Source organism: Zea mays, chromosome 7 (genome assembly GCF_902167145.1).
Source record: "Zea mays cultivar B73 chromosome 7, Zm-B73-REFERENCE-NAM-5.0, whole genome shotgun sequence".
NCBI lineage: Eukaryota > Viridiplantae > Streptophyta > Magnoliopsida > Poales > Poaceae > Zea > Zea mays.
In genome coordinates this window covers 173183913-173211846 of record NC_050102.1, presented here as the reverse complement: position 1 = coordinate 173211846, position 27934 = coordinate 173183913, and the positions used below count along the sequence as shown (strand labels likewise).

General features: G+C 46.1%; 2 protein-coding genes across 2 annotated transcripts in view; both read right to left on the bottom strand.

Moving 5' to 3' along the window:
* The window catches only part of LOC103634383 (nucleobase-ascorbate transporter 11), an 84329-nt gene extending 60677 nt beyond the window's left edge, over nucleotides 1-23652 (bottom strand). Inside the window, 13 exon segments of the mRNA XM_020541750.1 lie at nucleotides 18610-18798; nucleotides 18872-18922; nucleotides 19096-19231; nucleotides 19317-19417; nucleotides 20310-20480; nucleotides 20564-20661; nucleotides 20907-21021; nucleotides 21110-21172; nucleotides 21246-21326; nucleotides 21506-21541; nucleotides 21625-21668; nucleotides 22174-22293; nucleotides 23433-23652. Of these exon segments, the coding sequence (XP_020397339.1) occupies nucleotides 18610-18798; nucleotides 18872-18922; nucleotides 19096-19231; nucleotides 19317-19417; nucleotides 20310-20480; nucleotides 20564-20661; nucleotides 20907-21021; nucleotides 21110-21172; nucleotides 21246-21326; nucleotides 21506-21541; nucleotides 21625-21668; nucleotides 22174-22293; nucleotides 23433-23652 (1425 nt within the window).
* A 320-nt stretch (nucleotides 23653-23972) lies between these two features.
* Nucleotides 23973-25755, bottom strand: LOC100272542 (Eukaryotic aspartyl protease family protein). Its single transcript, NM_001147010.1, has one exon. It carries the CDS (start codon nucleotides 25737-25739, stop codon nucleotides 24201-24203), a length of 1539 nt encoding a protein of 512 aa, NP_001140482.1. The 5' UTR covers nucleotides 25740-25755; the 3' UTR covers nucleotides 23973-24200.
* Between the last annotated feature and the right edge of the window lie 2179 nt (nucleotides 25756-27934).

Below are 27934 nucleotides of genomic sequence, written 5' to 3'. Positions count from 1 at the left end.
AAACACCACGACGAATCTGTCCAAATACTCCATAAACACTTTGTTCATCAAATTCATGAAATAAGCCGGTGCATTGGTTAATCCAAATGACATAACAGTAAACTCATATAATCCATATCGGGTTGAGAAAGCCGTCTTAGGAATATCCGAGGGTCTAATCTTCATTTGATGGTATCCCGATCGGAGATCAATCTTCGAGAATACCCTGGCTCCTCTCATCTGATCAAATAAATCCTCAATACGGGGTAATGGGTACTTGTTCTTCACCGTGACATCATTAAGTGATCTATAGTCCACGCACATTCGTTGCGATCCATCCTTCTTCTGTACGAATAACACCGGTGCTCCCCAAGGTGAGGAACTCGAACGAATATACCCCGCCTCCTGTAACTCAGTTAACTGCTTCTTAAGTTCCTTCAACTCCTCTACGGACATCCTATATGGCCGTTTAGAAATAGGAGCGGTTCCAGGTAAGAGATCAATAACAAACTCAACTTCCCTATCAGGTGGCATCCCTGGTAACTCCTCTGGAAAGACATCCGGAAAATCTCTAACCACCTGGATGTTGTCACCAACAAACTCCTCAGGTATAAAGAACATTGCACGCATGGATGAGGAGGTTACTGCAATATTAACTTGAAATCGTTCTCCTTTGGTGGTAGTGAGTTCTACGGTACCTCTACCACATGCTATAATGGCCTTTGCCTTTCTTAGCCATGACATACCAAGGATCAGATCTATACTGCTTGACTCTAATATTATAGCAGTAGCTCCAAATTCTCTACCCATAATGGTCAATGTCAATCTACGTGTCATTTGATTCGCCTCAACAGGCCCTTTAGGTGTAATTACTATCATTGGTTTTCTCATATTTAGCAGTGGTATTTCATTTGTGTTGGCATATCTAGCAGACATGAATGAATGTGTAGCACCAGAATCAAATAATATGGTTGCAGGAATTGCATTAACATAAAACATACCAAGTACGAGGTCCCCACCATCCGGAGTAGCATCAACGCTGACTTGATTAACTTTGGCAATAGAATATCCCTTGCTAGATCCTGGAGTTTGCTGCCTGTTCTGAACTGGAGTAGTAGCAATCCTCTGTGGGCAGACATTTGCATAATGACCAGTCTTCCCACACTTGAAATAAGTAGTGCCTGAACTCTGTCCTGAAAACTTCATCGGGGTGCTAGTGGGGGTAGCCTGTCGAGGAGGTGGAGTCCTCAGTGGTGATTGCTGAACTGGGCGCTGGCCTCCGCCAGTGCGAACTGGTGTACCCTGGGGTGAACTGTAGCGAGGACGAACACTGCTGCTTCCTTGTCCTTGAGATATAGCCTTTCTCTTCAAATCTCCCAGCTGAACACGCTTGTGTTCAATAGCAAGAGCCTTATCCAGTAGCCTCTGAAATGATGGAAATGTGTGTGCCACAAGAGCATACTGTAGTGGCCCATTAAGTCCTTCAATAAAATGCTCCTGCTTCCTCTCATCTTCAGCAACCTCTTCCGGAGCATATCTCGACAGCTGAATGAATTTGTCTATGTACTCGCTAACCGACATGTTGCCTTGCTTCAAAGACAGAAACTCCTTCTTCTTGATCTTTATCATACCAGCTGGAATATGGTAGTTCCTGAACTGCGTACTGAACTCTGCCCAAGTAATAGTATCAGCAACATCATGGGCAGCAGTATAAGAATCCCACCAGTCAGCAGCAGGACATGTCAGACGACCTGAGGCATAAAGAACTTTCTCCCGGTTTGTGCATTGTGCAATATTCAGCATCTTCTCAATGGACTTCAGCCAGTCATCCGCGTCCAGTGGATCAGGTGAGTTAGCGAATGTAGGTGGCTTATGACTCATGAACTCCCTATGCTTATCTCGGGGTGGAACTGGTGGTGGTGGTGGAGGCAGTGGCACTTGTTGCTGTTGCTGCTGTTGTTGCGCTCTTCTCTCCTGGCGTATTTCCTCTCTCTCCTGGCGCAACTCCTGGCGTATATCTTCTCTTTCCTGACGCATCTCCTGGCGTTCTTGCTGCATCTGGGCACGCATATCCGCCATAGTGTCTGCCATTTGCTGCATCACCACCATCTGAGCTGCCATCAGTGGATCAACTCCGCCTGGTGGAGGATTAGGAGGATTCATCCCTGCTGGTTGTGGCTGAGGTTGTCTATATATCCTTCGAGTGTGTCGATTAGGAGGCAAATCAATTCCACCACCCCTCCTGGTATTGACCATCTGAGTTAGATATATATGGTAAGAGAGAGTAGCAGACAAGGCAGTAATTACGAATCGTGTTACTTTGGGGGATTTATTAGCTAAGCAGATTAATGTTTTTCCTACTAAAGCTAATCCAATACCTTATGGTGGTACATACTAAGATGCCCATATATAATATTTCAATCAATCAAAGAAGCAAATCAAGCATTTTTCATCAGAACAATCAAACAACATTTTTAAATATAGAAAATAGTTTTGATTTTGTCTTAGGCTTCTTATCTCTTAGAAATGTCATAGGGGTAAGAATTCCAAGGTGTGAAATCCATCTTGTCTTAGAGTAGAGAAGGTAAGAATGATTAAAGTAGAACAGTAGAGGGTGAGACAGAATCAAGATAAGTATAGAAAGAATTAGAGTAAGGTAAGTAGGTAAGGGTCTATCCATTTCTATCTAGGTTTCGTCCTACGGTCCACATTTCCTCTGATACCACTTCTGTAACACCCGAGCTTTAAGGAACAAAACCGGGTGCATCTCATACATGCGCCAAGAAGACAACATATATAATAACAGAGTGTATAGAAATAAATGTCATAAAACATCAGAGTAACTATTACATAGCGGAAGACTTATTACAAAGTAAAGGAATAAATGTAAAACGAACTAAGGATCGTCGGCGCCAATGTCGACTGAGAAACGCCACCTAGATTAAGTCGAATGCCTTAGTGTTAGGCGGCTCCTCTTCGACCACCTGTTCTTCTCCTGTGGGGGGGGGTGTGAGACAGCAAGAGTGAGCTCACAAATGTTCATAGCTCAACAAGTCGTGGGGAATAATGTGGCATGAACTCACCAAAGGTGGGAGTTCATGAAGTGTAAGGCTGATCAAGGAAATAAAGGCTGAAGCTGAGCATTGCTTTTATAAGTTGGTCAAAATTTTATTAGCAATTACTAAGTGTAAGTAAATACCAAACCTTAATAATAATAAAAAAAAGTAATAGTAAAATAATCCCAAATGCGATGCAAATGTCAAATTGAATTTAAGTTCCATAATTAATCATGTGAGGGTCCGAGCCGCTCTTGACCGTGAGCACGACTAGTATACTAGTTTTACACTCTGCAGAGGTTGCACATCTTTACCCACAAGTCATGTTACCCATCTGCCAAGAGACGGCCAATCCCATACACCTCTACCGAGGAGGCGAGGCAGGGTAACACTACGAGGCCTTTACAAAGTTCCACTAGCTTCAGAAATCCCGCTACAGTTTATAGGAAGCTCCAGTGCAGGGTTTTTGCCTGACCGCCATCGCAGCAAAATCAACCAAGGACCTCCCTACACTGACCACTCCCCTACTGCCCTTGCCCCTTTCGGGTAAGGAAGACCTCCACTAGCTTTCCTAGTTAATCAGCCAAGGGTGTCCCATTAAACCCTTGTGGTAGCACTGTTTTCCCGGGTGGTCGCTCCATGTTCCCATTAACATAATGATCTTAACATGAACATTAAAGAATAAAACAGATAATAATAAATAGTATAACAATGAGTGATGAATATCTCTATACCCAATCCACATAAAGCGATAGCATGAACTACCCAAAACTTTAGTAGTAAAACCAGGGGTGGAACAAGGTATAAAGATAGTCAAAATCTAGGGTATCCTATTGGGTCCCATCAAAATTAACCTATGCAGATCATTATGAATAATAAGAACATGAATGGGTAAAACGAAGTGATCAAGGGCACAACTTGCCTTCAACGAGCTCCTGCTCAGCTACTTCTACTTGTTGAACCTCAGATTCCACAGTGGCTTGCTCGTCTACTCGTATCAACACAATACATACATAGCATAGCATAAATTAACATCACATCAAACATGCAAATAGAATATACAGTAATAAACTAGACATTAAAATGAGATCATAGGAACTGGAATTATTAATTTTGGGGTTACAGATTTTAAGATATGAATTTCTGAAGCTTTTATGTACTTAATACAAGATTAAGTATTAGATAAATTTAAATGAGTCTTTCATGCCAAAACAGAGGCACCAATGGATAGACAATAATACTACAAAAATTTAGGAACCGGAATGGACCAATTTGGAGTTCATATGCATTTTCTATGAATTAAACAAGTTTCTAGATTTATTTTTGTATTAAAAATCAATTTCTAATATTAATTTCCTATTTTCAGCTCTCACTGGATTGGGCGCCATTTTCTGGAAAGTGCAGGGGCCCTGGCGCAAAACTTCCTAAGACACAGAAACCCGAGGAGAGGACCGCGGGTTGTTTTCCCTAAAGAATAAGGACTTTTCTGAAAAGCGCGCGCAGCGAAGGGGTATCCGACGATCTAGGCCGTTGGATTATAAGCCGAGCGCCCAGATTAAACCACAACCCCCGTGAACCGGTATGACATCGAGACCACATGATCAAGGATCAACGGCCCTAGTTTTATGAACCTAGATCGAAGCGTGCGCGTTTGATTCAAAACGAACGTTCCAGATCATCCTATTGACTCAGTATCCTGCGATCAGATCACATCCGTTCATCTCGTATCGACGGTCAGAGAGCCTTCGCCTTCCTCCGGCGCTGGCTCATGGGGCGCAAGACACCGCACGGCGGCGCGCGCGCCGGAGATCACAAACCTGGCCCATACGAACGCCATAACCCGATTCACTCGTCCCACGCGCAATTGACGACTCTCCGAACTCAATGCTGCAAATAATTTCGGCCAATGTCAAGTGTAGAGCCCTGCCTACGGCGCAGCCCAAATCCACGGTGGAGCGTCGACGACGCATGCCACACATCGCTCATTGAGGTTTGATTACTAAAATTGACAGGCACAAATTGAAGTGTATAGCATTGCGAGTGTTGAGGAGGTATTATTACCGGCAATGAAGTCACGTAGCCCCCTGATGACGGTAGAGCGGCGGAGCGACAAGAGACACGGAGAGAGTACAGAGAGGGCGAGGCCCAGGAGGACGTCAGTGCATCATCAGCCAAGTCGACAGAGGGAAAGGGGTGGGTACGTGGCCGGATCCTTGAATATGTCCTCACCGGAGAACACCAGAACAAATGGACGCACTATGGCGGCTGGGCGAAGGGGAGAAGTGGCCACGACAAGGTAACTACGGTGACGAGGTCACCCCCGGTATTTATCCCCTAATTGCCCGAGCCTAACAGACCGTGAGCCAAGGATCCCCAGCCCGCCTGGATTTTGCCGGTTAGCTACAACGGACTTCGTGATTCGAGCGGAGGATTTTTAGCTGCACGCGATTCCAGCGGGGTGATCGCGAGGAGGGAGAAGACCCGACACACGGGCCCGCTTGTCATTGGTACTACCCGAGTGCCCGCATGCACCGCGAGAACCAACTGGTTGTCTCCGCTTCGTGGTACGCCGACCACATGGGCCCGCAGGCCAGTCTCACCAGGCGCGCTTCGCACGTGAACAGGGCCGCGGGTGAAGAAGTGGCATGCGGCTTGGAGGGGCAAATGGGCTGAGATAAGGAACTGGGCCTAGAGATGTCCAAACGGGCCGCCCGGCCCGGTCCGGCCCGGGCCCGGTGAAGCCCGGCCCGTTTTGGGCCCGGCCCGCCAGGCACGATTAGAAAACCGGGCCGGGCCGAGTAAGCACGCGGGCTCAATTTCTTGTCCGAGCCCGGCCCGCAATGGGCCTAAACGGGTCAGGCCGGCCCGTTTAGCACGAAAAAAGCGGGCCGAAAAGCGAGCTATGCGGGCCGAAAAACACATTTTAGTGTAAAAAAAGCGGGCTTAACGAGCTTAGAGCTAAACGGGTCGTGCCGGGCTAGACCACCGTGCCTAATTTCCTGTCCGAGCCCGGCCCGCTTATTCGTGCCGGGCCGGCCCGGGCCCGCATATAACCGGGTCGTGCCGGGCTCGGACCGGGCCCAAACAGCGGGCTTCGTGCCGGGTTCGCGGGCCTCGTGCTTATTGGACATCTATAACTGGGCCCAGCGCAGATTTTTGCCATTTTCTTTCTTTTGTTTTCTTTTTATTTTTCTGCTCCTCTTTTCTTCAAGTTTATTTCCAATTCAAATTTCAATTCCAATTCAAAATGTGTAGAGCTTGAACATGGTATGCTGATTATTTATTTATAACTAAATTTTATTTGGTTTTGTATAGTATTTCTCTTTTTGTTTTATTTCCAATTCTCCCAATTTGCACTTTTGGGTTAAATCCCAATTCTCAACCTATTATTATATTTTTATCAATTTTACTATGTTATTAAATGCACAAACAAAGATCCAATATGATGCAATGGTTTTATTTCCAGGTTACAATGAGTATGGGGCAAAAACACATAGTGAGATCTACTCCCTTCAGATTGTTTACAAATTGGGTATTACAAATCCTACCCCCCTTAGAAAGAATCTCGTCCTCGAGATTTAGGAAGGACTAGGGAAAAGATGGGGGAAATCTATGCAAAGCTCTTCTTCTCTCTCCCAAGTAGCTTCATCTTCTCCGTGGTGACTCCATTGTACCTTGCACATCTTTATCACCTTATTCCTTGTAACTCGAGTCAAAGTGTCTAGAATCTTGATAGGATACTCTGCGTAAGTTAGTTCATCTTGAACATTAAGGTCCTCCAGTGGTAGCTGCTCCTCAGGTACCCTGAGGCACTTCTTTAGCTGGGACACATGGAATACATGATGTACATCTGCCAGGTGATCGGGTAGCTTCAGTTGATATGCAACTTCTCCCACTCGCTTTAAGATCAAGAAAGGTCCAATGAAGCGAGGGACAACTTTCCTTTAACTTTAAATCTCCTCATACCCCGGAGTGGTGACACCTTCAAATAGACATGATCACCCTCCTTGAACTCCAGTAGTCTCCTTCTATTATCAGCATAGCTCTTTTGCCTGGATTGTGCAATTCTCAAATTTTCTCTTATCATTCGAACTTGTTCTTCTGCCTCTTGTATAAGTGCAGGCCCAAAGAACTGTCTTTCACCAGTTTGATCCCAATACAGTGGTGTCCTGCACTTTCTGCCATACAGAGCCTCAAATGGTGACATCTTCAAACTGGCCTGATAGCTATTATTATAAGAAAACTCTGCATACGGTAGACTCTTATCCCAACTTCCTCCATGTTTAAGAGCACAAGCTCTTAACATATCCTCCAGCACTTGGTTAGTCCTCTCTGTCTGTCCATCCGTCTGAGGATGGTAGGCTGAACTAAAATTCAACTTTGTATCCAAGCTCTCATGCAACTTCTTCCAAAATCGAGAAGTAAACTGTGATCCTCGATCAGACACGATCTTCTTAGGTACTCCATGTAAACAAACTATCCGAGTCATATACAATTCTGCTAGCTTGGCTCCCGTATAATTAGTCCTCACAGGTATGAAATGAGCCACTTTTGTCAATCTGTCCACAATTACCCAAATAGAGTCATATCCTGCTGGAGTGCGGGGTAGTCCAACAATGAAATCCATACCAATTTCTTCCCATTTCCACTCAGGTATCTTCAATGGGTGCAATAGTCCAGCTGGTCTCTGATGTTCGGCCTTGACTCTTTGACATACATCACACTTAGCCACATGGGCAGCAACATCTCTTTTCAGTCCATACCACCAATACTTCTGCTTCAAATCCTGATACATCTTAGTGCTACCAGGGTGGATTGAGTAATCAGAATCATGAGCTTCTTTCAATATAGTCTCACGAAGGCTATCAATCTCCGGAACACACATCCGATCTTTGAACCATATAGTGCCTTGCTCATCCTCCGTGAATTCTGGAACTCGACCTTCAGTAATAAGATCCTTAATCTCTTGAATTTTAGCATCACCCACTTGGCCTTTACGAATTTCTTGCTCCAAGGTAGGTTCCAATTCAATGGTGACTCCTTCAGTGTGAGTAACTATACCCAGGTTGAGTCTCTCAAAATCCTTTGCTAATTCATTGGGTAGCTGGACAACAATAGCGGAATGAACATGCTCTTTCCGACTCAAGGCATCTGCAACCAAATTTGCCTTGCCCGGGTGGTAATGAATCTCCAAGTCATAATCTTTAATAAGTTCCAACCAACGGCGTTGCCTAAGGTTGAGATCCTTCTGAGTGAATATGTACTTCAAGCTCTTATGATCCATGTATACTTGGCACTTAGTTCCCATAATGTAGTGTCTCCAAATCTTAAGTGCATGCACAACTGCTGCCAGCTCTAAATCATGAGTGGGGTAGTTCAATTCATGTTTCCACAACTGACGAGATGCATAGGCGATCACATGTCCTTCTTGCATGAGCACACATCCCAATCCTTGGCCGCAGGCATCACAATAGATATCAAATCCTTTTTGTAAGTCTGGCATTACCAACACTGGTGGAGACATCAATCTCTCCTTCAATTGATCAAAGCTTTCTTGGCATTTCTCATCCCACTTGAATTCTCTTCCTTTCTCCAGAAGTGAGGTCATAGGCTTAGCAATCTTAGAGAATCCTTCAATAAATCCCCGATAATATCCTGCGAGTCCCAAGAAACTCCGAATCTCAGTAACTGTAGTGGGCACTCTCCACTCCATAATCTCCTTCACTTTAGCAGGATCCACTGCTATTCCTCCATTAGAAATAATATGACCAAGGAATGGCACCTTGTCAATCCAAAACTCACACTTACTGAACTTAGCGTAGAGTTGATTATCTCGCAGCTTTTGTAGCACCAACCTTAGATGTTGTTCATGATCACTTTCATTCCTAGAATAGATCAGAATATCGTCGATAAACACCACGACGAATCTGTCCAAATACTCCATAAACACTTTGTTCATCAAATTCATGAAATAAGCCGGTGCATTGGTTAATCCAAATGACATAACAGTAAACTCATATAATCCATATCGGGTTGAGAAAGTCGTCTTAGGAATATCCGAGGGTCTAATCTTCATTTGATGGTATCCCGATCGGAGATCAATCTTCGAGAATACCCTGGCTCCTCTCATCTGATCAAATAAATCCTCAATACGGGGTAATGGGTACTTGTTCTTCACCGTGACATCATTAAGTGATCTATAGTCCACGCACATTCGTTGCGATCCATCCTTCTTCTGTACGAATAACACCGGTGCTCCCCAAGGTGAGGAACTCGGACGAATATACCCCGCCTCCTGTAACTCAGTTAACTGCTTCTTAAGTTCCTTCAACTCCTCTACGGACATCCTATATGGCCGTTTAGAAATAGGAGCGGTTCCAGGTAAGAGATCAATAACAAACTCAACTTCCCTATCAGGTGGCATCCCTGGTAACTCCTCTGGAAAGACATCCGGAAAATCTCTAACCACCTGGATGTTGTCACCAACAAACTCCTCAGGTATAAAGAACATTGCACGCATGGATGAGGAGGTTACTGCAATATTAACTTGAAATCTTTCTCCTTTGGTGGTAGTGAGTTCTACGGTACCTCTACCACATGCTATAACAGCCTTTGCCTTTCTTAGCCATGACATACCAAGGATCAGATCTATACTGCTTGACTCTAATATTATAGCAGTAGCTCCAAATTCTCTACCCATAATGGTCAATGTCAATCTACGTGTCATTTGATTCGCCTCAACAGGCCCTTTAGGTGTAATTACTATCATTGGTTTTCTCATATTTAGCAGTGGTATTTCATTTGTGTTGGCATATCTAGCAGACATGAATGAATGTGTAGCATCAGAATCAAATAATATGGTTGCAGGAATTGCATTAACATAAAACATACCAAGTACGAGGTCCCCACCATCCGGAGTAGCATCAATGCTGACTTGATTAACTTTGGCAATAGAATATCCCTTGCTAGATCCTGGAGTTTGCTGCCTGTTCTGAACTGGAGTAGTAGCAATCCTCTGTGGGTAGACATTTGCATAATGACCAGTCTTCCCACACTTGAAATAAGTAGTGCCTGAACTCTGTCCTGAAAACTTCATCGGGGTGCCAGTGGGGGTAGCCTGTCGAGGAGGTGGAGTCCTCAGTGGTGATTGCTGAACTAGGCGCTGGCCTCCGCCAGTGCGAACTGGTGTACCCTGGGGTGAACTGTAGCGAGGACGAACACTGCTGCTTCCTTGTCCTTGAGATATAGCCTTTCTCTTCAAATCTCCCAGCTGAACACGCTTGTGTTCAATAGCAAGAGCCTTATCCAGTAGCCTCTGAAATGATGGAAATGTGTGTGCCACAAGAGCATACTGTAGTGGCCCATTAAGTCCTTCAATAAAATGCTCCTGCTTCCTCTCATCTTCAGCAACCTCTTCCGGAGCATATCTCGACAGCTGAATGAATTTGTCTCTGTACTCGCTAACCGACATGTTGCCTTGCTTCAAAGACAGAAACTCCTTCTTCTTGATCTTTATCATACCAGCTGGAATATGGTAGTTTCTGAACTGCGTACTGAACTCTGCCCAAGTAATAGTATCAGCAACATCATGGGCAGCAGTATAAGAATCCCACCAGTCAGCAGCAGGACATGTCAGACGACCTGAGGCATAAAGAACTTTCTCCCGGTTTGTGCATTGTGCAATATTCAGCATCTTCTCAATGGACTTCAGCCAGTCATCCGCGTCCAGTGGATCAGGTGAGTTAGCGAATGTATGTGGCATATGACTCATGAACTCCCTATGCTTATCTCGGGGTGGAACTGGTGGTGGTGGTGGAGGCAGTGGCACTTGTTGCTGTTGCTGCTGTTGTTGCGCTCTTCTCTCCTGGCGTATTTCCTCTCTCTCCTGGCGCAACTCCTGGCGTATATCTTCTCTTTCCTGACGCATCTCCTGGCGTTCTTGCTGCATCTGGGCACGCATATCCGCCATAGTGTCTGCCATTTGCTGCATCACCACCATCTGAGCTGCCATCAGTGGATCAACTCCGCCTGGTGGAGGATTAGGAGGATTCATCCCTGCTGGTTGTGGCTGAGGTTGTCTATATATCCTTCGAGTGTGTCGATTAGGAGGCAAATCAATTCCACCACCCCTCCTGGTATTGACCATCTGAGTTAGATATATATGGTAAGAGAGAGTAGCAGACAAGGCAGTAATTACGAATCGTGTTACTTTGGGGGATTTATTAGCTAAGCAGATTAATGTTTTTCCTACTAAAGCTAATCCAATACCTTATGGTGGTACATACTAAGATGCCCATATATAATATTTCAATCAATCAAAGAAGCAAATCAAGCATTTTTCATCAGAACAATCAAACAACATTTTTAAATATAGAAAATAGTTTTGATTTTGTCTTAGGCTTCTTATCTCTTAGAAATGTCATAGGGGTAAGAATTCCAAGGTGTGAAATCCATCTTGTCTTAGAGTAGAGAAGGTAAGAATGATTAAAGTAGAACAGTAGAGGGTGAGACAGAATCAAGATAAGTATAGAAAGAATTAGAGTAAGGTAAGTAGGTAAGGGTCTATCCATTTCTATCTAGGTTTCGTCCTACGGTCCACATTTCCTCTGATACCACTTCTGTAACACCCGAGCTTTAAGGAACAAAACCGGGTGCATCTCATACATGCGCCAAGAAGACAACATATATAATAACAGAGTGTATAGAAATAAATGTCATAAAACATCAGAGTAACTATTACATAGCGGAAGACTTATTACAAAGTAAAGGAATAAATGTAAAACGAACTAAGGATCGTCGGCGCCAATGTCGACTGAGAAACGCCACCTAGATTAAGTCGAATGCCTCAGTGTTAGGCGGCTCCTCTTCGACCACCTGTTCTTCTCCTGTGGGGGGGTGTGAGACAGCAAGAGTGAGCTCACAAATGTTCATAGCTCAACAAGTCGTGGGGAATAATGTGGCATGAACTCACCAAAGGTGGGAGTTCATGAAGTGTAAGGCTGATCAAGGAAATAAAGGCTGAAGCTGAGCATTGCTTTTATAAGTTGGTCAAAATTTTATTAGCAATTACTAAGTGTAAGTAAATACCAAACCTTAATAATAATAAAAAAAGTAATAGTAAAATAATCCCAAATGCGATGCAAATGTCAAATTGAATTTAAGTTCCATAATTAATCATGTGAGGGTCCGAGCCGCTCTTGACCGTGAGCACGGCTAGTATACTAGTTTTACACTCTGCAGAGGTTGCGCATCTTTACCCACAAGTCATGTTACCCATCTGCCAAGAGACGGCCAATCCCATACACCTCTACCGAGGAGGCGAGGCAGGGTAACACTACGAGGCCTTTACAAAGTTCCACTAGCTTCAGAAATCCCGCTACAGTTTATAGGAAGCTCCAGTGCAGGGTTTTTGCCTGACCGCCATCGCAGCAAAATCAACCAAGGACCTCCCTACACTGACCACTCCCCTACTGCCCTTGCCCCTTTCGGGTAAGGAAGACCTCCACTAGCTTTCCTAGTTAATCAGCCAAGGGCGTCCCATTAAACCCTTGTGGTAGCACTGTTTTCCCGGGTGGTCGCTCCATGTTCCCATTAACATAATGATCTTAACATGAACATTAAAGAATAAAACAGATAATAATAAATAGTATAACAATGAGTGATGAATATCTCTATACCCAATCCACATAAAGCAATAGCATGAACTACCCAAAACTTTAGTAGTAAAACCAGGGGTGGAACAAGGTATAAAGATAGTCAAAATCTAGGGTATCCTATTGGGTCCCATCAAAATTAACCTATGCAGATCATTATGAATAATAAGAACATGAATGGGTAAAACGAAGTGATCAAGGGCACAACTTGCCTTCAACGAGCTCCTGCTCAGCTACTTCTACTTGTTGAACCTCAGATTCCACAGTGGCTTGCTCGTCTACTCGTATCAACACAATACATACATAGCATAGCATAAATTAACATCACATCAAACATGCAAATAAAATATACAGTAATAAACTAGACATTAAAATGAGATCATAGGAACTGGAATTATTAATTTTGGAGTTACAGATTTTAAGATATGAATTTCTGAAGCTTTTATGTACTTAATACAAGATTAAGTATTAGATAAATTTAAATGAGTCTTTCATGCCAAAACAGAGGCACCAATGGATAGACAATAATACTACAAAAATTTAGGAACCAGAATGGACCAATTTGGAGTTCATATGCATTTTCTATGAATTAAACAAGTTTCTAGATTTATTTTTGTATTAAAAATCAATTTCTAATATTAATTTCCTATTTTCAGCTCTCACTGGATTGGGCGCCATTTTCTGGAAAGTGCAGGGGCCCTGGCGCAAAACTTCCTAAGACACAGAAACCCGAGGAGAGGACCGCGGGTTGTTTTCCCTAAAGAATAAGGACTTTTCTGAAAAGCGCGCGCAGCGAAGGGGTATCCGACGATCTAGGCCGTTGGATTATAAGCCGAGCGCCCAGATTAAACCACAACCCCCGTGAACCGGTATGACATCGAGACCACATGATCAAGGATCAACGGCCCTAGTTTTATGAACCTAGATCGAAGCGTGCGCGTTTGATTCAAAACGAACGTTCCAGATCATCCTATTGACTCGGTATCCTGCGATCAGATCACATCCGTTCATCTCGTATCGACGGTCAGAGAGCCTTCGCCTTCCTCCGGCGCTGGCTCATGGGGCGCAAGACACCGCACGGCGGCGCGCGCGCCGGAGATCACAAACCCGGCCCATACGAACGCCATAACCCGATTCACTCGTCCCACGCGCAATTGACGACTCTCCGAACTCAATGCTGCAAATAATTTCGGCCGATGTCAAGTGTAGAGCCCTGCCTACGGCGCAGCCCAAATCCACGGTGGAGCGTCGACGACGCATGCCACACATCGCTCATTGAGGTTTGATTACTAAAATTGACAGGCACAACTTGAAGTGTATAGCATTGCGAGTGTTGAGGAGGTATTATTACCGGCAATGAAGTCACGTAGCCCCCTGATGACGGTAGAGCGACGGAGCGGCAAGAGACACGGAGAGAGTACAGAGAGGGCGAGGCCCAGGAGGACGTCAGTGCATCATCGGCCAAGTCGACAGAGGGAAAGGGGTGGGTACGTGGCCGGATCCTTGAGTATGTCCTCACCGGAGAACACCAGAACAAATGGACGCACTATGGCGGCTGGGCGAAGGGGAGAAGTGGCCACGACAAGGTAACTGCGGTGTCGAGGTCACCCCCCGGTATTTATCCCCTAATTGCCCGAGCCTAACAAACCGTGAGCCATGGATCCCCAGCCCGCCTGGATTTTGCCGGTTAGCTACAACGGACTCCGTGATTCGAGCGGAGGATTTTTAGCTGCGCGCGATTCCAGCGGGGTGATCGCGAGGAGGGAGAAGACCCGACACACGGGCCCGCTTGTCATTGGTACTACCCGAGTGCCCGCATGCGCCGCGAGAACCAACTGGTTGTCTCCGCTTCGTGGTACGCCGACCACATGGGCCCGCAGGCCAGTCTCACCAGGCGCGCTTCGCCCGTGAACAGGGCTGCGGGTGAGGAAGTGGCATGCGGCTTGGAGGGGCAAATGGGCTGAGATAAGGAACTGGGCCCAGCGCAGATTTTTGCCATTTTCTTTCCTTTTTTCTTTTTATTTTTCTGCTCCTCTTTTCTTCAAGTTTATTTCCAATTCAAATTTCAATTCCAATTCAAAATGTGTAGCCAATTCATCTTCACATTAAATGTTCAGCTTGAACATGGTATGGTGATTATTTATTTATAACTAAATTTTATTTGGTTTTGTATAGTATTTCTCTTTCTGTTTTATTTCCAATTCTCCCAATTTGCACTTTTGGGTTAAATCCCAATTCTCAACCTATTATTATATTTTTATCAATTTTACTATGTTATTAAATGCACAAACAAAGATCCAATATGATGCAATGGTTTTATTTCCAGGTTACAATGAGTATGGGGCAAAAACACATAGTGAGATCTACTCCCTTCAGATTGTTTACAAATTGGGTATTACAGTGTTCCGCAACAAACAAGACGAGCACGGGGTGGTGACGAGGAACAAGGCTCGACTTGTGGCAAAAGGTTATGCCCAAGTCGCAGGTTTGGACTTTGAGGAGACTTTTGCTCCTGTGGCTAGGCTAGAATCAATTCGTATTTTGCTAGCATATGCCGCTCACCATTCTTTCAGGCTGTTCCAAATGGATGTGAAGAGCGCTTTCCTCAACGGGTCGATCAAGGAGGAGGTGTACGTGGAGCAACCCCCTGGCTTCGAGGATGAACGGTACCCCGACCATGTGTGTAAGCTCTCTAAGGCGCTCTATGGACTTAAGCAAGCCCCAAGAGCATGGTATGAATGCCTTAGAGACTTTTTAATTGCTAATGCTTTCAAGGTTGGGAAAGCCGATCCAACTCTTTTCACTAAGACTTGCGATGGTGATCTTTTTGTGTGCCAAATTTATGTCGATGACATAATATTTGGTTCTACTAACCAAAAGTCTTGTGAAGTGTTTAGCAGGGTGATGACGCAGAAATTCGAGATGTCGATGATGGGCGAGTTGAACTACTTCCTTGGGTTCCAAGTGAAGCAACTCAAGGATGGCACCTTCATCTCCCAAACGAAGTACACGCAAGACTTGCTAAAGCAGTTTGGGATGAAGGACGCCAAGCCCGCAAAGACTCCGATGGGAACCGACGGACATACCGACCTCAACAAAGGAGGTAAGTCCGTTGATCAAAAGGCATACCGGTCAATGATAGGGTCCTTACTTTATCTATGTGCTAGTAGACCGGATAGTATGCTTAGCGTATGCATGTGTGCTAGATTTCAATCCGATCTAAGGGAGTGCCACTTAGTGGCCGTGAAGCGAATTCTTAGATACTTAGTCGCTACGTCTTGCTTCGGGATCTGGTATCCAAAGGGGTCTACCTTTGACTTGATTGGATATTCAGATTCCGACTATGCTGGATGTAAGGTCGATAGGAAGAGTACATCGGGGACGTGCCAATTCTTAGGAAGGTCCCTGGTGTCATGGAATTCTAAGAAACAAACTTCTGTTGCCCTATCCACCGCTGAGGTCGAGTATGTTGCCACAGGACAGTGTTGCGCGCAACTACTTTGGATGAGGCAAACCCTCCGGGACTTTGGCTACAATCTGAGCAAAGTCCCACTCCTATGTGACAATGAGAGTGCTATCCGCATAGCGGACAATCCTGTTGAGCACAGCCGCACAAAGCACATTGACATCCGGCATCACTTTTTGAGAGACCACCAGCAAAAGGGGGATATCGAAGTGTTTCATGTTAGCACCGAGAACCAGCTAGCCGATATCTTCACCAAGCCTCTAGATGAGAAGACCTTTTGCAGGCTGTGTAGTGAGCTAAATGTCTTAGATTCGCGGAACTTGGATTGATTTATAGCATACATGTGTTTATGCCTTTGATCATGTTCCTTATGCATTTTGTTGTTTACTGTGGTGCTCAAGTTGTACAAACACTCCCCGGACCTCACAAGTCCATTTGCAAGTGATGCACATATTTAGGGGGAGATGTGCTACAACTTGACCCTTTGAGACTAACCATGTGTTTGAGTTTTCTTAATTTAGTCTCAAAGGAGGTTTGAAAGGGAAAAGGTGGACTTGGACCATGAAAGACTTCCACTGCACTCCGATGAGAGGGTAACTAATTCCAAGCTCATCTTCATGTTCTTATTGCCTTTGTACTCTTATGTGAAGATTTTGGTGAGGCAATGAGGTTTAAGGGCCAAGATTGATCCCGTTTTGGTGCTTGATGCCAAAGGGGGAGAAAATAAGGCCAAAGCAATAAATGGATCAGCTACCACTTGAGAATTTTGAAAATAATAGAATAGAGCTTTTGTTTTGTCAAAATACTCTTATTGGCTCTTCTTGTCAAAAGTTGGTCTCTTGTGGGGAGAATGGTTGATTATGGGAAATAGGGGGAGTTTTTGATACTGTGATCAATTTCTATTGGAACAACTCTCTTTATGTCTCTATAAGTGTGTTTGACTTAGAGATAGGAAATTGAGGTTGATTTACAAAAACAAACCAAGTGGTGGCAAAGTATGATCCATATATACCAAATTTGAATCAAAACCTTTTTGAGTTCTCATTAGCATTGATATTGCACTTCTTTTAGTTGCTCTTTGTTGTGTTGGCATAAATCACCAAAAAGGGGGAGATTGAAAGGGAAATGTGCCCTTGGCCCATTTCTAAGTATTTTGGTGATTGAGTGCCAACACAAGTGCTTTTGTGTTAATCTATGCAAAGTGGTGGACAAAGTGCAAATCAAGTCAAAAGGTATGTTTCTAGACTTAGTACATTGTTTTATAGACTAATGTATTGTGTCTAAGTGCTGGAAACAGGAGAAATCGAATTAGAAAAGAGATGGCTTTGTTCAGCCAAAGTCTGCGCAGTCTGGGTGCACCGGACAGTGTCCGGTGCGCCAGGCTGGCTCTGGCGAACTTGCTGCTCTCGGGACTTCGACGGCGGCGTACGACTATAATTCACCGGACTGTCCGGTGAAGCACCGGACTGTCCGGTGAGCCGTTCACAGGCGAAGTCGTCAGTCTCGGGAAGCCATCAACGGCGTACGACTATAATTCACCGGACTGTCCGGTGAAGCACCGGACTGTCCGGTGAGCCAACGGTCAGCCGGGGCAACGGTCGGCCGAGGATTCCGCGCATGACGTGTGGCCGAGCCAACGGTCACATTGGGGCACCGGACTGTTCGGTGTGCACCGGACTGTCCGGTGCGCCAACGGCTCTGGATCTGCAACGGTCGGCTTCGCCAAATAAGGAAAGAAATCTGCACCGGACAGTGTCCGGTGGTGCACCGGACTGTCCGGTGCGCCAGTCGACAGAAGGCAAGAATTGCCTTCCTACAATGCTCTCAACGGCTCCTAGCTGCCTTGGGGCTATAAAAGGGACCCCTTGGCGCATGGAGATGATATCCAAGCATTCTTTGAGCATAGTTGATTACTCACACTTCGTTCTTGCGCACTTGTTCGACATTCTTAGTGATTTGAGCTCCGTTCTAGTGAGAAACTCGTGATAGTCTCTTGAGCTCAAGTCTGGGTCTTGTGTGTGCGTATTTGCTGTGATCTTTGTGTCTTGTGTGAGTTGCTCATCCCTCCCTTACTCCGCGCTTCTTTGTGAAACATATTTGTAAGGGCGAGAGACTCCAAGTTGTGGAGATTCCTCGCAAGCGGGATAAAGTAAAGCAAAGCAAAACACCGTGGTATTCAAGTAGGTCTTTGGATCGCTTGAGAGGGGTTGATTGCAACCCTCGTCCGTTGGGACGCCACAACGTGGAGTAGGCAAGCGTTGGACTTGGCCGAACCACGGGATAAACCACTGTGTCTATCTGTGTTGATCTTCTTGTGGTTATTGTGTTTTGCTAAGACTCCTCTCTAGCCACTTGGCATTACTGTGCTAACTCCTAATCAAGTTTTTGTGGCTATAAGTTTGTAAGTTTTACAGGATCACCTATTCACCCCCCTCTAGGTGCTCTCAACCCTCACCCAGGCAGTAGTTTTCCACGCAGTAGAAACATCAGTACGGCAGCGCCTCATGGTCTCTAAATGCCTTCTGCATGAATCCAACAATATGTTTGAACTGGGTATGTTTGAGCTGCAGCATTTGAAGTTATATGCTCCACCAGCAATTAGAAAGAATGCATAAGCCCATACAATTGCAACACTGAGGGGCACCTGCCAATACATACATCCCAGTGTAGTCAGCACACCGCACTAAGGGTGTAAAGGGAGAGGATTAGAGAAGTACCGCATAGACAAGGAAGATATGGTTGCCAAACAAGGATATTTTTCTCATGTACTGAAATGGATAAGTACATTAGTTAGTAAGATATAGAGCGATACAAGTCAGGGGGGACATGCCCAGTCAAAATGATTTAAATACAAATAGGTATTAAGAAAACACAGGCAAGGAGACAAAACGACAAGATTCGATTAAGTTTTGTTCATCAAAAGAGAGCTGCAAGGATATACCAGAGTGCACAGAAGAACCAACAGAATGAGGGGCATGCTGATTTCTACACAGCTGCCAGCCTGAGGGAAACCATAACTAAAAAATGCCAAACCCACTACAGCAATAGTTGGTGCCACCACTACTGGATTTATTAACCTGTGAAGTCAGGCATTGAACATATTCAGTTTCTGTGAGGTGTATTCTAGATTGTAGAGTTCTGCATTTGTGTTTCTGGACATACCTCAGAAACAGTGAAATAAGACCAGTGTATCCTAATATTATCTGGAATACTGAACCAACAAGTATAGCCCCCTGTAGTTCCCTCATTATGTGCTTGAATTTCTGCATATCAAACGAAACACATTTAAGTTAACTGAGGAATGTTTGGATTAATAAAAGTGGAAAGCTTTCCCACAACCTACAATGCTAAATCCTGATGGCAGGATTGACTGAATGTTAAACATAGTTCAATGCAAGCTCAGGCCATTCCAAAACAAAACCTCGCATACTACGAAGGAAATATCAACGGGAATTGGATCAACATCAACACATTGTTACATGAAGATCTTGGCTGCTATGTAGGTCAAAGCAGATCTCCTTTGTATCCTTATAATAGAACCAGGATCATTAGGGATTTAGGGAGTAAAGATGAAAAAAGTTCCTAAACTGATGCCCTTCTATGAGAGACAGTGGTTCATGGGTATTTGGTAGTCTTCATACACATGAGGTTAGTGTCACCCTGACAATAGATGAGGGCAGGCAAATTCAACCGCCAATTGACTTTATTCATGGGTACAAAAGAGCTTGGAATATATGTCAAAATTTACTAATTTAGCTCACAGCACATATACTTTATGAAAGAGCTCTTTTGTTTACTTCCTTCTGTGCTATCATGTCAATTTGCAAGGTTTATAAGAAATTACTATCAACTTCTAAGGCCAGACACCAAAGTTATCTCAAGTTCCATTGTCTGCACTTTGCACCATTATCTGAACACCTGGTAGACAAAAAGAAGAGATTGTCCCAGGAATCCTCCAAGTGATTTAGCTCCGATGGATCTCCCCTTTTCAAACAGACCCCAAATTGGATCCTAAATGCACTGGCATTTATATCCAACAATAAGTTGAGCTTGACATACTACATGATGTCACCCCATTTGAATCTCTCAGAAATCCCATATGATGCAGGACAAAAGGTGCAGGTAAAGTAACTTGGGCTTTGGGATGAATCATACATTGTCACTAAGATTTCTGAACTCCTCGGAGTTTGCAATTACCAACGCTGGAGCCAAATATACAAAGGAGCTTCCTTGAATCAGTGGAAGCCGAGAACCCAAAAAAGTATGTAGTATTGTAGTAAGACCAGAGACTAATAACATGGTGGAGATGACTGTTGCGGTATCCTCCTGCCACATTAAATGAATTCATCATTTGAAGGTGGTTTTCAGTGTAAATAAGTGCAATTAAGAAAAGAAGGAAATCTTCATACATCAGAACCATCCATTGCAGGTACGAGTATCAAAGGAACAAAGACAAGTGAACCAGCTATTGGCAGGTAATGTTGCATGCCATAAAATATTAGTAGCGCTGCAATTGGAAAAAGAAAAATATGTCAATAGTTATCACAACAGTTATAATTAGATTGACATCAAATCAAAAAGTCAAAGAATCACATATCAAATACGGATAATTATTTCCCTTAGTTGATAAACTACGGAAGCCTTCCTACCAAACTTTTCCCTCATAAAGAGCGGCCTGCTCCCTGACGATCCACGTAGCCTGCGCCTCCATGAGCCACATGCCCCGACCGGTCAAGGCAACCATGAACTCACGTTCCTCAACGGCTAGTGAACTGTGGCCACATGCCCTCTGCGAGCTGCGCGCTAGAGTAGGACATTGTGATGCCCCCGTCACCGTGCTAGAGTAGAACATTGTGATCATCCACTCCTATTGACTAAGAAAGGTGTTGAGGGTTCCCTTGTATTATCTTCTACATGTAACTTGGATTCGCTATAAAATCTAAGTACAAAATCACCTTGGATAAAACTATAGCAATCTTATATCCTAACATCCATGTAACTGCACCAGGTATTCTAGACTACAGATTCCAAGGTTTATTTAGTGCCACAATTTTACATATAATAACCTGGATAAAGAGTGCATAACATTACCTCCCAAATTTCTTGTTGGCCACATATTAGATAGTCAAGTTCTTGAGGTGAAAATATGAGGAGGGATGACATGCCAAAAACCTATGAAACATTAAAATACACAAGAATTATTGGAGTTAACTGAACAAAACAAAATCAGAACAAGTGGAATTAATATAGATTGTATTAAAGCAATGCCAATGAGGTTGAAATTGATTAAACCCTGATCTAAATGCCTCAACCTGTCACTTTATCCCTGCCTAAACTGTAGCATCCACTACCAAAGTAATATATGCTTCTAAATTATAAATATTGACCTGCAAATGATACTAATAGATTAAAAAAATGCAAAGTGAAATCATCAAGATAATACACGCTAATATGGAACTTCATCACTTACAATTGTGCCTCCTTCACCCTCTTTAAGCACATAATCAGGATAACCTGGATGAGTAAAATTTAAACACAAATCTTCAATAAAAGTATCACGGAAACACAAATCTGCAACTTGTAGCTGGTTGACAGATAATACATACTTCATAGTATTCTGGAAAATACAAAATTAATAAACCCACCAATTTCTGCCTTAATCCTAGGACCAAAAAAGGAGGTGAATTTAACTTGCAGAAAAATATGTGCAAGGCATCAGTACTCAGATATACTACATACTTAATTCTGCTATTATGGAATGCTTGAAACTGTGCGGATGTGTTAGGGTAGCTTCTGACAGAGCACTTGCTTCTGATAGACGCTTCTGACAGCTCGCGTTGATTCCTGCTGTTTTGGTGGTGTGTAGACCATCGCCTATAACTGTGGTCAGCTGCAAAGAGCTATGAGCGGGTGGGTGGGTGACGCATGTGTCGTCGTCGAGGTAGGTCACCTCAAACTCGATGCTCCTAATGTTGGACGACGGTCGAAACAATCACGATCGCATCATAGAGACCCTCACCCTCTCCTCCACCTTCGTTGCCCACTTTCTCCACGACCACTGCCGGCGGCGGCTTCTCCGATGCTAGCATGGCTCTCCTGAACCCACTGACATCGCATGTTAAGTACCCACAGCGGATGGCTGTACACCTCCAATAGCAGTATACAGTGCAAGATTTCCCAAGGAATTCCCATGCCCTATACACATTACACATAGAAAAGATTAAACTCTACACTTAACCAAAAAATAGGCCGACGCGACGGGCTGCGTAGGGGTTGGAGGCGAGAGGACGAGAAAGGGCGTGTGTGCCATGGCGTAGGGTCGGGCTGGGGTGCGATGGTCGCGCCTGGGATGGGCGGCGCTGGCCACCGAGGCTGGGGAAGGGGCGGTGAGGAGGAGAGTGAAGGGTTGAGGGAGCCGATGATGGGGCGGGATCCGATCTGGGGCGGACGGGGGTCGGGCGACATCGATGGCATCTTGTGTGATTGACGGAGCGCGAGCGAGAGAGCGTCGAAGGCAGAACATGGGTGTGAACGCCTACACTACATGCTTATAAAGTAGTAGAGATATGAGTTTGAAACCTCTAAATGCCATATATAGCTGTCAGCTTAGCCTCGCTCCATTGAGAAGCTACCGACAATGTAAATTTCATTTGATAAAGTATTAGCAAAAGCTGCCTGAGGCTTCATATATGTATGTTTTGGTCTACATTTATACAAGGTTATTTTCTTCTCATATCATGTACAGATTCTTTATGCAGATGTTCGAATAGCCAAATAGGTGCCATAATTCTTAACTCGGACATCTTTTTTGAATTTTGACGTCAAGAGGAAACCAATGGCTCAGAGAAGCCACTGAGAAGGCCAAGAAGGAACGGGCGGGCCTCTTTTGCATGAGCTGCTAAAATTTACCATCGATACTCGATGCGCTAGCGCTATGTGCAGAGACGGAATCTTGTCTTATCGGTGTAGGTCCCGTTTTGAAATGGAGTTTTTCTGTATAAAGGCTAGTTTAGGAACACCATTTTTAAAAGGATTCCTATTTTCTCAAGAATAAATAAACTTTTTTCTTTAGAAAAATAAAAATCTATTGGAAGAATGGTGTTTCTAAATTAGCCATAAATTTCAAAAGAACAAGACTTTCCTCCATTTTGCTCACGTCACCATGCGTTTGGATGATAGGAACCACGCGTCCCTTTCCTACGTAAAAGGATGGACTGGTCACTTGCTAATAGCGATCGAAGAGCCATTTTCATGACGGACTTCACTAGTTCCACTGACGAGCGACGACCTTGATGACCTTGCGTGCATCTCCTTCCCCAACTGCATCTAGAGGCAGCGATAGACCACCGCGCGCCAGCAGCTCCTTTCCCCGCGCTCTGCAAGGTGCCCCGCCAGTCCGCCACACCGTCTCCGTGCGCTGGTTGTGGTTGTACGGCATCAAGGTTGTCGCCGACATGCCGCCTGTGGACATGCCCGGAGGAGCAGTGGTCACGGCCATGGCTTGCAGTTGCAGACACTAGCCGTCACCCGTACGAGGCTCAAAGATATATAAGAAAGATGCAAGAAAGGAGAAGCAACCATGCATGGAGAGGCAACAAGTATTTGCAGCTTAGCCATCTTATCGGCTTATCCTCGTCTCCATAAGACGAAAAGGACAAGAAACGAGGCATTAAAAAATCACAACAAATTAGTGGATGACATAATGACTTGATCTTTAATTATATACGTATTTTGCCAAAGAATACTGTGTATTAGTCTAAGGTCCTCGATTTTCAAATTCTGTGTTTCAAACACCACATATGAAATTCGTGTGTTTTTGCAATCCTCAATTTTAGCCATTTATTCAAATCCCGTGTTTCCCGTTGCAACGACCTCTAGGCTCTAGCACTACAACGTTCCTATCTTCTCTCCTCGTTGAAAAGTGCAAAGAGAAAAAAAAAACAAAACTTTATACTTTGACCAAAAAGTATCTACACCCAATGCATTCAATCAAGCCGAGGACCGAGTTGGAATTGTTGGTCCTCTCGGGCAGGCTCTCGGCGGCGGCTACACCTCGGCGCACCGGCGCGGCGCGAAGCCCAGGCGGTTGTTGTGCAGGTCGTAGGCGACGTGGAAGTTCTGCTGCTGGAAGTTACCGATGATGGACATGCCGGTGCGCGGGGTGCCCAGGACCGCCAGGCACATGATGCCGTCCGGGTCCAGCCGGATGAAGTAGTTCTCCGCGGGGAAGTCCCAGACGGCACCGTCGGCGAACAGCAGCGACAGCTCCGGCACCTCGGGTCGCTCCACGCCGGACACGTTGTAGCACGGGCTGAGCACCGGGAAGTCCGGGACCGGAGGGTACGAGCCGCTCATCCGGTCGATGAACGCGCGGCGGATCACCTGGTACGCCGGCTCCACGAAGTAGCTCAGCGTGGTGCCGGAGTCGATGATTGTGCCGCCGGAGCCGCCCTCGCTCGCGTCCCACGTGTCCGAGCTGATGTTCAGCAGCTCGCCGCCCACCAGCACGCCCGTGAGCCTGACGTAGTAGAACGTGTCCGCCGGCGACGACGCGGGCGCGAACGCCGTGTACTTGAGCCGCGGGTGCGCCGCCAGCGCCAGGGCGTCGTCCTCCCCGAACACCACCTTGCTGGCGACGTCGCTGCCGTGGTCCACCAGGCAGTAGGAGAAGGTGTGGCCGCCGTAGACGGCGCGGAGCTGGGACGCGAACGACAGCGGGCCGCGGCCGAGGCCCAGCAGGCCCGCCGCGCCGTGGAAGAGGCCGCGGTTCCGGTGGCCGCACCCGAACACCACGCCGTCCACGCGGCTGGACGCGCCCGGGGCCGTGAGGTTGACCGTGAAGGACTCGAGGGCCAGGTCGCCGGTGCTGTTGGACTGGTCCCCGTACCAGTAGTAGTACGGGCAGGGGTCCTCCCCGGGGCGGCGGCACGCCCTCGGCGCCGGCGCCTCGGGCGGCGCCACGTGGCCGCAGCGGGGGTCGCCGCAGGTGAGGTTGCGGTAGGAGGAGGACGCGGCGGGGTCGAACACCGGGCCGCGCTGCTCGAAGCAGTCCAGGCACGGCGCGCACTGCAGCCAGTTGAGGTCGCTGCCGGTGTCCATGATCATCTGGAAGCGCCGCGGCGGCGTGCCGACGTAGACGTCCATGAGGTACTCGGCGGACCCGACCGCCACGCCGGACTCCACCGTCGCCACCACGCGCTCCGACTCCGACAGCGCCCGCCCACGCCGCGGAGACGAGGACGAGGACGCCACTCTCCGGTGCATCGCCTCGACGCGGACCGCATCCTTCTCGGCCAAATCTAAGAACGAACCTTTCCGCGTCCTGCCCCCCTCGGCGCCGCGGCGGTGGGTCATGTGCAGCTTCAGCGACGAGGACGGGCTCGCCGGCTTCTGCTCATCCGCCGCGTCCTCGGCTGCACCCAACTTGCTGTCGCAGCCGGTGTCGGCGACGGCGGTGTTGAACGGCGGGAACTCGATGCCAAAGAGGGGCGACGAGGAGTTGAGCTTCGCGATGCCAGCTGAAGCCACAGCTGGCGAGACCAGGAGCAAGAACAGCAGCAGCGACCGCGCCGCGAGCTGCAACATAGCTGAGGCAGTGGACCGATGGATTACTAGTCCTTCACGGAACAGCAGGCGACGGCGGGGGAGCAGGGGTTGATGAGGACGAAGAGGAGGTTGGTGGTGGTGGAATTGGGGGGAAATATATATAAAGGAACGCGGGTCAGGGAGGAAAAGACGACTGCGTGCGGGGGAGGTGTGTGGGTTTTGACCATTGAACAAGGAAGGGGGAGAGGAGGCGGGGCTGGAATCCGCGAATGTTGGGGACGGTGGCCGTGGGAAAACGCGGGTTTGTTGTCCACCGGGAAGACGACCAGAGCTGCCCAACGAACCCCTTTCCAAGTACTAGTAGTACTGTACTAGGAGTAGGCTACTAGCGTGTGTGACGGACGCACCCGCACCGAGACGCCCAGCTCACCGAATCCAGAGGTGAGCCGTGAGCGACAGGGAGGGACCTCGTCTCCCCGAGGAGCGAGGAGGGAAGGAAGGATCCAGAGGTGACGGATGGGACGGAAGCCCGTGAGCAGGAGCTGTAGCATGACGCTGTGGCTGCCGAAGTATTCCGCCGCAAGCGTGCGGCTTGCCGGCTTCCTTCGAGGCGATGGAGAAAAAAATAGGAAGACGGACGGCCTCGGCAGGCTGGACGTGTTCAGTCCACTGCTCCCGTAGAGCCTGCCTGCACCTTCAACTGCGAGACATAATGGAAGAATGGCGGATGTAGCTGGGTGCCCCAACTACTGATCCAATACTGTCCGCGACATGATATGGTTCAAAGAAACTTCTGACTGGAACGGTGGCTCAGGGATGATTGAGTACACGGCTGGAGCTTGAGATATACTCAGGGCCCGTTCGTTTGTCCAGTATTAGACCAGAATTCATTCCAACTTGTCAAAACTTACATAAATTAGAGAAACAATCCGGTCAAGAACCGTTCCAGGTATTCAATCCGTGAAAAACGAACAGACCTTCCACGAAGAACTTGTTCGTTTGAGACAGGGCCGTGCCTGAGGTAGGGCGGGAGGGGCGGCCGACCTAGGCCCCCATCTCCCAGGGGCCCCACCGCACACAAAGTCCAATAAGAATATATGATAGAAACGGATATTATTTACTATACCAATATATTTTTGAGTTTGTTAGGAGAATGGATTGCTATCACAATATATTTGTTGCTTATCGAATATTATTTACTATACCAATAACTGTGGCATCAGCTGAAAGGAGCTTCTCAAAGCTTACGTTATTGAAGAATTATTTAAGGTTTGCAATGTCTCAAGAAAGGTTAGACGGGCTAGCAACTTTATGTATTGAGAAGAAATTATTAGATGATGTAAATATTGAAGCCATCATTGATGATTTTGCATCTAGAAATGTTAGAAGACATTTTTAAATTGATCTCTAAAATATATTTAAGGTAATAATCTTACTTATATTTTTTACTGCTAAAGTCTTTCTGTGGTACATCAAGTATAATTAGTTGATACTCCCTCCGTTTCTTTTTAGTTGTCGCTGGATAGTTCAATTTTGTACTATCCAGCGATAACTAAAACGAAATGGGGGGAGTATATATAATAGTAAAAAATAGTTTTTATGGTGTTGGGGCCTACGTTTATAATCTTGTCCCGGGCCCCTCAAAAGTCAGGAACGGCCCTGGTTTGAGATAGATCGAGAGGAATCGGAGTCGATTAAATCTCCTCCTATTTAAATTTGAACAAGGTCTCAAGTGTTGGCGGACCAAATCCTGCATAAGTGCACGCTTTGACAGCCAATCCAACCGTGCAGGTACGGCAGTATCATGACCATAAAGAACTGCAAATGGAGGACGGCGCAAAGCTGAGTACAAACTCGAATTACAGACTTGCGCAAAGCTGAGGACAAGTATGGGCAAAACAAGGCAAAATAGGTCTCCAGACATCGAGATTGAGAGGTGCTCGGTTTGGCCGTAAGTTTGTTGGCGGTAAGCCAAGCTCATATGGAGATCCACACCGGCATACTTGAACAAGGTCTGCCAGAATCTACTTGTCAAGATTTGGACACAATCGCCTGAGCCAGGCCATGAAGAGGTAGACATTGTCAAGGAAAACCTTATTTAGCCACCATGGTTGCAGTAGACAGTGGCGTGAAGGGATGAAATGGCTGAACTTTAGGGGAAAAAAAAACCTGTCAACAATGACCAGGATTGCATTAGCTGATCCGTACGAGGAACAAAGTGTCAAAGTCCATTG

Coding starts and splice junctions, on each gene's coding strand:
- LOC100272542 (NM_001147010.1), bottom strand. CDS start 25,739: ATGTTGCAGCTCGCGGCGCGGTCGCTGCTGCTGTTCTTGCTCCTGGTC.